Here is a 10,323-nt window from a genome sequence, read left to right on the forward strand (position 1 = left end):
CACCATGTACTCCTACATGGCCTCTCACCGCTACCTTTACCAAATCATGTTCACACACTTAGCTCTTAACAGTAGGACATGTTCACCACATTCCAATTCAACCCCGATGAATCAGACCTGACTCAACTCTAAGCACATCAGGGCTCAAACAACTCCTACTCATGCTAGTGAGTTTCATCTATTTACTACTAGATAGGTGGCGCGGCTTGCCGCGCGTTGCCCACCTCACGGCGAGCAATTCACTCGAAAACCATTTGTACAACATGATATATTTGGGAAATCAACTAAACAATAGTTGAGGAAAACATATCATCAAGAAAAAAAGTTCCTTATCCATGATAGATGGAACAGAGCATCAAGAAAAGGCTACTTGACATACCGACAAATAGAAAGTAAAAGATTGCTTATCAACATTCCATGCAGCAGCTTGCAAAATTAGAAAAAGACACTAACATGTATGCCTTTGGAACTGGAATAGGACAGAAATTAAAGACTAAACTATTGAGATGATTTTTGAGATATTCTAACTAAAACTGTCACACATGTATTAATTAAATTTTTGCTTACCACCAAGCTGTACCATTTATATAGGAAGAAATGCTATTTTTGCTTTAAGTACCTACTAATATACTCTGATAAACTAAATACACTTCCTTGTCTGCCTGTCCGTTCAACAGCGGCAGCCGCTACCGCCTTCCCGCTGCTACCGTCGAGCCTCCCGAATTGCGAGCATGTTCTTTACTTGTGCATGGGCATCCGCTGTGCTCTCCTCTTCATGCATAGACCCTGATAATGTGTCCCTTCTTTCCAATCTCCCTTTGACCGTGCGTGCATTCTTCCATGACTGTCACCATGGCGGCCACGCCGTCAACGTCATTCCCCGGTTGTCCTAGGAGTGCGTGAGCCTCCATGCCCGGTCATGTTCCTCATTGCAGCGGTGCCGGCAGATCCTGTTGTCGCCCTTTCCCCTTCCGTGCCTGAATGTTCAGGATGTCAGCTTGGAAAGTTGAATTATGTTGGATGGACTCATATGCTACTTGGTTATACTGATTTCTCATATGAACCATGCCATCAGCTTCAATTGGGATAAAGGCTTGGTAAAATGTGTCTACAACAGTACCATAAGGAGCAACTTACTACTGCTGAAAATGTGTGTAAGTCTCTCATTTTGAACTCAATTCTCCCTTCATTGGCATCTTGGCTGTACACATTGATTTGCTCTTGTGAGTGGTAGTGCATTGAAGAATTATTTGATCTGTCGGTGTGTCTTCTGGTTTCGCTGAAACTATTTCTTGGAATTACTTACATGTGATGTTTAATGTAGAAATCAATTCCTATTCGATGAGTACATATATTCTTCAAGCACACAAGTTCACAAATTATAGATGTGTTAACGGGGCAAATATTATAGATAAGCAAATAAAATTTAAATGATTTATTGGACAACATGAATTGTCAGAACTACATATGAAGATGCCGCACATGGAATGGTGTATGTATGCAAATTTAATTACATGATGTACCTGAGATATTTGATTAGCTCATCCATCTCCCCACATGCTAATCATTGTCCTTCTATCTATAATTTGTGTGGCGGAGAAAAGCTATTTATGTTACCATCTGTATATAATATCAACACACGAGGGAAATAACTTTGGAATACCCAGTAGAAAATTTTAGAAAGTTCAAAGTTTCAGCAGTTTCTGCACAAGCAGAATTTTCTTTACCAAAACAACAAGTTGATGTCACAGGTCTCTCGCAGTTGCAAGAATCCCGGTCTCTCGCAGCTGCAAGAAATTGAAGCACATAAGTAGACATCTGTAAATTTAATATAAGATACACAAGAACTAAGAAAACCATTCTTTGCTTTCAGCATTGCAGAACAAATTGACAGAAAAATATAGTTCTTCATGGCGCCTCTTTTCAGTTTAGGCATGAGCTTAGGATGCAATCGGGCATGGATCCATGAAAGGTAATTCCATACTAAACGAAATTACCTTTTCCAGTTTGAAGGTACGTTAGTGCTCTCAGATACCTAAACCGGCTCCCCGCTCAAACCAATGCACCCACTTGTACAATCCATAACAGATCAAATCACAAACTAACTCACAGTTAACCCACCAGAGAAAGCCAGACAATGAGGGAGGGGATTTGGGTAGTGCAAGCGAGGGCGATTTTATACCTACTCCATTGCCCCCAAGTGTCGAAGAACACCGCCAAGGTGGCGTCGAGCAACCGTGCGTGGGTGGGTTGGGGACGGCGGCGACGGGAAGAAGGGAAGGTCTGTTGACATGTGAGCCGAAGTCACCAAATCCAGACCTATGTACTTGCCAGGAACTGCTGCAAAGCCAAAACAACACGAGACAGGGAGATCAGGGACAAAGGAAGAGGCGACAACAAGGCATAAACAATGACAAATTTTTCAATAGCTTGGTACACAAAAAAGTTTGGAGATGCTCACACATATTATCGTTGCCTTAGCTGTGTTTCATTCCTAGCTGAAACTCCCAGTAAGGAACAAAATAATGAGGGAGGCATAAGACAGCAGGAACATGATTTTTAAAAAAAATACCAACCATACTTGCTGATGGCACCATTGTGTGCTGACTACACTGCACTTTTTCACCATTTTAATCATGAATCAATCCATCAGGCTACAAATTATGATGAATGGATTATCAATGCTACTGACTAAAAATAGTTGAGATATGCATACAACATGATGTATGAGCACAAATATGCATACAACATGATCTATGAGCACAAAAAAATTCCAAAGCATGTGAATCAAATTGACTTACTAATTTGGCAAACCACTACCGCCGTCTGGCATCTTCTGAACATAATCAAGGGAAAATGCTGCATCAAGAGAAAAACGGTAAATAGCGTTAATCATTTATCTGGCCATGGCGATGCTGTACATGGAGAGAAGCACACAAAGAGAGGGATGCCATGATGAGGAAATCGATGTAGCCACCGCCAAGATGCCTTCCTAGCTGGCTGTTTCGACGTACTATTTGACGCTTGAAATATTCTGAAGTGCAAATCTGAATGTTCATACAATGAAGACCTAGAACTATGCACTTTTTAAATTCTGAAAAATAGTCACCAATAAGCATCACCAGTTCTCCCAATAAAATTGTCAAATTTGGCCAACTCAAAAGGCTTTAAGCACTTTTGCTGAAATTAGGCATCCAGATACACAAAAAAGACAGTGAATTAATAGAATGTGATGTTCTCTGGGAGGCAAATGGGTAATGATCATCTCCTATGACCCCCTCTTTCCTACTGTACGCATGTTCTCCAGCTGATACTGATAACTGCATATACAGTCACACAAGGAAGCAGGAAACACATGTAAGTTTAGTATGTACCAGCACCATGTGCAGTCCAGCCATTCTCCAACTTTCTACCTGATTTTCTTTCCTAGTGTCATGATGAGGAAGAGATAGATCTGCCTAAATATTAAACATACTAACTGTCCAAAGTAAATAATATAAACGGTCAGTGGAAACTATCTACATAAATACTGTCTGGATTGTCTATCGTTAGTACAGTAAACCATTGGGAAGAAGGACTTTTCTCTTTTCTTAGACCATGAATCTCACTTTGTTTCAGTTAAGCACTAAAAAAGTTGCCCAACTATACATGTACTCCCTCATTAAGAATGCCCAATGGGTATCTCACGAAAATCTCAAAATCAAGTATCTTAATATTCTACATAGAACCATTGATTAGGAATGACCAATCAAGACAAAAATCAGCAGTTCTCTCACGCATGCTCTCCTAGTTCCAACCAGCAGTTCTTTCATGCAGTGAAAGGGGGATAAAAATTTCGTGCCTCTCAGCTGGGGGTACAACCTGGGGGGCCTTGCCGATGAGCTCCTGTACGTAGTTCTCGCCGAAGCAGCGGTGGTCAGCGTCGTACACGCCGCAGATGACGCCCACGGGCTTCGTCTTGCTCACCGCCACCACGCGCATCGACTCCTGCGCGCGCCCCGACCGCGTCGCCACCTGCTGCACGCGCGACATCACTGAAGCGTCGCAGCCGCGTCCTCCACCGCCGCCACGGACGCCATCGCCGGTGCAGCTGATCCGCTGCCCTCCTCTGTGACCGCTGCCGCCGTCGCTGTGGTTGGTGGGAGCCACCGGCGTGTGTGCGCTGACGTCTGGGTTGGGGATCGGCGGTGAGAGGAGACGTGTTGCGGGAGGAAGAACGCGGGCACGGGAGCCGCCGTCGCCGTTGCCGGATGAGGAGCGAGTGAGGGAGGGAGGCGGCTGCGTGGGAGGGAGGGAGGGAGGCGGCTGCGGGAGGAGAAGCGAGCGAGGAAGGAGGTGGCGGCTAGGTTTTAGCACGGGAGCCGCCGTCCATTTACACCCGTATGTGAAATGACCAAAATACCCTCGGCGGGGCACTGAATTAATGCGCGGTGGCACAAATGAGAGGGAACCATTCATTTTAGCAGTGCTCGTTTTCGATCCAACGGCCGATGTCCACCGGTGGCTTGATCCGACGGTGCAAAACGGATCAAAAAACGATCTGACGGCCGATATTCGCTGTGCTCTGAGAACGCTCATGTTCTCCCAACTAACATATTTCCTTATGGCAATGATAGGTCATGCAGAGGAAAGGGGTTCAACTATCACAGCATGTAACAGATGAATCGTTGTTGTCCTAATATAGTAAAAGAGGGCAGGAGCGAGAGAGTGGGATTGTATCAGAATGAACAAGGGGGTTCTGCTTGCCTGGCAGTTCTGAAGATAGTAATAGCTCTTCATCGGTGTCATCGATCTCATCGTCGGAACGTCGTCTACTCACAGGGGACAATTACCGGCAAACAAGGAAGAACACAATCAATGCAATGCTTAATATGATGCATGATCAGGACATGGCAAAATGAGTGTGTTGGGATAATGCAACTACAACCAGCTGGGTTTGAGTCATTTTGAACCAAAGGTTCAATCCCAAACTCAACTTATGAATTTAAATAGTGCCTTATCATGTTTTGCACTAAACAGCAAGGTTAAGTTGCTTAAACATGCATGAAACCAGTACAGATGGATAGATTGGATTTTTCTGATCATTTTTCATATATAACTTATTTCATTCTGAGTTATAGATTATTTTCTATGATTTTTAGAAGTTTTGGATATTTTCTAAAATAAATAAATTATTTCTGATTTATTTAAAATCCAGAAAACAGATTACTGCATTAGCATTGCGTCACTGTGACATCAGCAGGTCAAAGGCGCCAGCCCAGGTCAAACCTGATGGCTGGGACCCACACGTTAGTGAAACAACTAATTAACAGGGTTAAGTTAATACTAACTAAACTGTCAGTGGGGCCCGGGCCAACATGTCAGTGACTTAGTGGGTTAACTAAAAGTTAATTAACGCTAAGCTAAAATTAGCAGGGCTCTGGGCCCACCTTTCATTGACCCAGGGGAGTCAAACCCCAGGTCAAACGAGGTCAACTCACTAGCTGTTTGACGCCGGCGACGATAGATGCGGCGGAGGGCTTCGGAAAACGCCCACAGGGCTTGGTTTTGGACGCGGTTTACGGCTACGGAAAGTTGGGAGTCTCGCGCATCCAACGGCGGCAACAGCTCGCGCCAGAGTGGACTAAATCGACGGCGGCGGCAACTTTTGCGGCGGCCGGAGTTCGTGCGAGCACGGACTGGACGCGGGGATGAGTTTCCGGACGAGCTAGTGGGTGCGGTAGGCTCGTGGGAGCACGCGGAGTGCAGTGGTGTGCTCTGCTGCAAGCTGCAGCGGTTGTGTCCACGGCGGCGATGAGGCACGGCGCCGGCGAGCTTCGGCTCCGATGGAAAAGGCGGCTACGACGAGAAAAACGCCACGGGGTTAGGGGGAAGTGACGGAAGCTCACAACGCATCCGATGGAATCGTCGGAGAGCTCGGGGACGCGCTGGTGACGGCGAATCAACGACTGCGACGCTCGGTGTAGGAGGTTGAAGATGAGCTCCAAGGCGGCGTCACGGGGCATCCGGCGCCATGTGGCTCGGTGAGGAGGAAGAGGGGAACGAGGCGGAGCTTCTTGGCGCATCGGCAAGGCGTGGGGTCGCCGGTGGCCACAGTGGTGGTCGTCGGCGTGCTGCGAGGCGCTCGGCAGCAGCGGGAGAAGGAGAGCAGAGGAGAAGAGAGGCACGGGAGAGGACGAGGCAGTCCAGGGGAAAACGTGCCGTTGTCCAGGGCGTCGAGGCAGCGACGGGAAGCAGGAGGTGGCCCGGCGCGTGGCGAGCGCGCGACGAACACGCGCCCAGCGTCCTTCTGGCGCTGGGTTGAAGACGACTAGCAAGTCGGCCGCTGCTGGGTTGGGCCGACTACAGTGGTGGCCGCCAGGTGGGCTGCAGGTAAGCATCAGGTAAGCTTTCTTCTTTTCTTTCTATTTCTGTTTCTGTTTTTCTATTTTGCATGTTTGATTGAATTTGGTTACTGGACCAAATCAATTTTGTAAATGCTGAAACCTTTTGTGGATGCTGGGATAATTATTCCAGGGCCCCACACAAGTTTCAGAATTATTAGGGCTAGGGAATTATTTATAGAAATTTATAGCCCCAATTCAAATACGTAGTGACTTAATTCAAAGACCAAAAATGCCAATGAAAAATATGCATCACCACTGAATAAGGTTTTCACCTTTTTCACTAGATCATGAACATTTTTAAAGGGCAACTTGGTTTCATTGAAAATGTTTTCACTTGAACCTATTTGATTTGATCTGGTGCTAGGGTTTGATCAATCCCCACTTCAAATTTAACAGAAATTAAACATGATGCACAGATGCTTATGCAACTATCTGCAAACAAATTCTATGGCTGTGACAGCGTTGACATCCCAGGGCTCAACAGAGCCGCATCTCAGGAGCTCTTCTGGCCTTCACGCGTGGGACGCTGCGAGGGCCCACCTCACAGCTATGTTCGCATGCCATTCGGCCTGCCGAGCATGGCAGCCGCCTTCCAGCGCAACCTGCGGAGCATCTTGGCGGCTCAGGAGGTTAGGCATCATGTAGTCCTGGCGGAGATGGACACGGCCCTCAAGGAACCACCTGGACTCCCAGAGCCTCCCGAGGCTCAAGGCCCCAGTGGCTCGTGAGGAGCAAGCCCTTCTTAAAGCGTCTTCAGCTGCCCCAACACCCCTTCGACAACGGAACCATGTGACATTTTCCAAGTTTACTTAGCTGGGAGCGCCCCTTGGGCTGCATCATTCCCAGGCCATGTGGGTCTGTCCTTGCGGCATGTATCCTTTTATGCCTTTAGCTTACTCTGTTGGGGGCGCCCCTCGGGTTGCATCATCCCCAAGCCGCTCGGGTCCAGCCCAGTGGCATGTATCGTTCTTGCATTTATCTGAGCTAGTTCGCTTTCCATGCATAATATATCTATGGTTATCACCTGCTTGATTGTCACCCACCACGGGAGCTACACACTCTGGCAGGGCGCCTGTGCTCGGGTCCGTCCCTGCAGCGCCGACAAATCTGAGTGGTCGAGCTCTCGCTCGCAGCACGTCATGCGCACGTCACCTCACCAGGCCCTCAGTGTCTTCATCTTCTTGCAGAGCAACCTGCGGCGGACCGGCAATCATCGTGGCAATCTACCTTTTCCCTCGTGCTGACCTGCAAGAACCTCCCGAGAACGACAGCGGGCGGTACCACGGGCTCCTCCTTCTTCTCTCGTGTGATTCGCTTGCGCGTTAAAAGGGGGGCTCCTGAGCATCGCGACTCAGGAGCTCTTACTGGATCTCCAACCCTTACCCCCTGGCCTTGACCACGGCATCGCGACCTGGCATACCAGTGGCGGCTGAGCTCGCTCGAGGGCCAGGACCTGAGGACGCAGATCACACGGAAGAGCATGGAGAAGAGAGGGAGGCTCGCATGGGCCCAACCTAGCTACCCTACAGCGGTCGACGCACAAGTCTGGCGCGACACAAAGAGCCAGCTCAGGAATGACAAGATAAGTCTCGCGACTAGATCAACCCCGCACTACAGCATCTAACCCTCACCTGTGGCAGCCTTGTTACGGCGATGTCGCCACCCTTTCCTGCTTCTCGGTAGTTGCTTGAGCGCTAAAGGGGACCTCTTGAGCATCGCGCCTCAGGAGCTCTTACTGGACCTCGGGCCGCTCACCTCCTGGCCTTGACCACGGCATTGCGACCTAGCATACCAGCGACGGCTGCAGACTGCCTGGGGACCGGGGCTTGTCGGCGTAGAGCACCAAGCTGTCGTGGGGTTGGAAAGGGGGGACTGAGCCGAAGCAATACATGTGCTCGCCAATTTTCATAATAAGGGTAATATGAGCAAAAGACATTACAGATCCTTTACACGCCCCCACGGGGTTCGCTTTGATTCCTCGCAGGGAACAAAAGAGGGGACTTCCTAGGAGCCCTATCTACACGCGCCAGCGCAGCCGACGCCATCATCAATAGTGGGCCAAGGTAGGCCGGCGCCAACCCCATCCAGATCAGCGGCGGCGATGGCCGGACGCTGCGGCCTTGCTCCGGGCCCGGCGAGAGCTCGGAGGCACGTAGCTGTCGTCGCTCGTCTCCGGGGTCTCGTAACGCTCGGGAGAGCTGCTGGACTCCCAAGAGCCGCCGCTGCTGCTGGAGGAGCCGCTAGAGGAGCCGGCGTCAAGCTCGGTGCTGGCCGCTGCGCCGTCCCGACAACCCCCTCCGGGGCAGCACTCCAAGCGGCGGCCTTCCGTGTTGAAGACCTTGAAAAACATCATGGAAGCGCCGTCATACCTGAAGTGGATGGCGAGGGCGTCTTCCGCGCGGCAGACCCGAGCAACCTTACCCCAGCCACGGGTCATGAAGATCTTGCTGGGGGAGACAGTTCCGACCTCCGCTCCGGTCGCCGGGGCGTCGCAGTCGGCGTGTTGCAGCCAAAGCTCCAGGGGGCCCCTCGGCGACATCTCAGCGGAGAAGAACTGCGGGAAGCGGATCCAGGTGCGCGGAGGCATCGCCGCCCACACCACAAGTTCGCGCGAGGAGTCCGCGGCGTGGACTCCTGGGGCGACGGCGTGCGTCACCGCGGCACGGCGACCACGGCTCCGCCGCGGGCGGCGGCGCTCGTTGCTTCTCCCTCCGGAGCCCTCAGCTTGGGCATACAGAGGCAGCGGGTACCCGGGAGGAGGTCGCTCGTACCAAGGCCTCGACACCTCTGGCCTTACGACCACGTCGCGGCGGTGGCTCGGCCTCTTCTTTGGTGGAAGTGGCCCAGGCTCGTCGCGGGGGGTTTTCCCCTTCTCTGCGGCCGAAAACCTCCGAATAGGCGCCATGGGAGTCGCTACTAGCAACGGAGCAAGAGGGAAGAAGAAGGAAGAAGAATGGGGATAGATGAGCAACGGGGGCTCCACCCCCCTCCTCATTTATAGCAGGAGAAGGCCAATCGGCGATCCCCACGATCACAGGTAATGATGATATTTCTCTGCATGCAGCAGGGACTCGTCAAGTCGGGTAGTTCCCGAGGCAGCATGGGGAAGCGGAGATGCCCACGTCCAATCAATCGCCACGCGTCGACCAAGGCCGCAGGCTGTTGGGGCCCGCGGCGCTCCGCACTTGCCCTTTGGCTTCGCCTTGAAGCCAAGTCCGAGCGCGCCTTGGGCCCGGCGGCTACTGTCGGCGTCCTGGGAACGGGGGTCCCCAGACTTGCCTGCCCGCGGCCCATGGCGTGGCTCTCCCAGCGGCCCTGTACGGCCCATCTTCACCAGCAAACACTCAAGACCCTCACGAGGGGCCAAGCCTCGCGAGGCGGACGACACAAGACCTCCTCGGGAGCGGCCTCACCAGGCTGGCTCATGAGGGGCGGAGAGATCAAGGCAAGGGACACCTCGCGAGGTTCCAGTGACGCAAGCCATGACGACTGGAGCCAGGCGGGCGCTAGTGCGCGCAGTGTCCTCGTTTCCTCTTTGGTGCTAAAGGGGCAAGCACAAGCGAGGAGTCCCGATGCATCAGGCAAAGGTTTCCATATCGGTGCACCGAGACCAAGACCAGCAGGACGGCAAGATGGAGGTCACCATGGAGCCCAAGACGGCGTCACCACCAAAGCCTTTGCAGGCGAAGACCACCTTTAGTCAGGATAACTTGTACTAGTTGTCTCCCTTCGAATTTGGCCGTTGTTGGCTCCCTTCCCGCTCAATACTTGGGGAGAGGACCAAGGCCTCTATAAATAGGACTAGCCACCACAGTAGGAGGCAACTCGGCTGGAACTCATCTTGGACTCGATCCATTCGATCCTCACACACACCGAGCACAAGAACACCTCTCCTCAGGAGGTTGTTCTTCCCTTGTACTGGTCATCCCCAGCCCAA

At 51.1% G+C, this 10,323-nt stretch overlaps 1 protein-coding gene across 1 annotated transcript; it reads right to left on the reverse strand.

Annotated features, from left to right (window-relative positions):
* Window positions 1-386: 386 nt before the first annotated feature.
* On the reverse strand, window positions 387-4,458 carry LOC123055804 (uncharacterized). Its single transcript, XM_044479654.1, has 4 exons — window positions 3,862-4,458; window positions 2,802-2,859; window positions 2,183-2,340; window positions 387-1,787 (listed from the first exon to the last, which is right to left on the reverse strand). The coding sequence occupies exons 1-3, from the start codon at window positions 4,456-4,458 to the stop codon at window positions 2,183-2,185; spliced, it is 813 nt and encodes a 270-aa protein (XP_044335589.1). The 3' UTR covers window positions 387-1,787.
* Between the last annotated feature and the right edge of the window lie 5,865 nt (window positions 4,459-10,323).

Source organism: Triticum aestivum, chromosome 2D (assembly GCF_018294505.1).
Source record: "Triticum aestivum cultivar Chinese Spring chromosome 2D, IWGSC CS RefSeq v2.1, whole genome shotgun sequence".
Classification (NCBI taxonomy): domain Eukaryota; kingdom Viridiplantae; phylum Streptophyta; class Magnoliopsida; order Poales; family Poaceae; genus Triticum; species Triticum aestivum.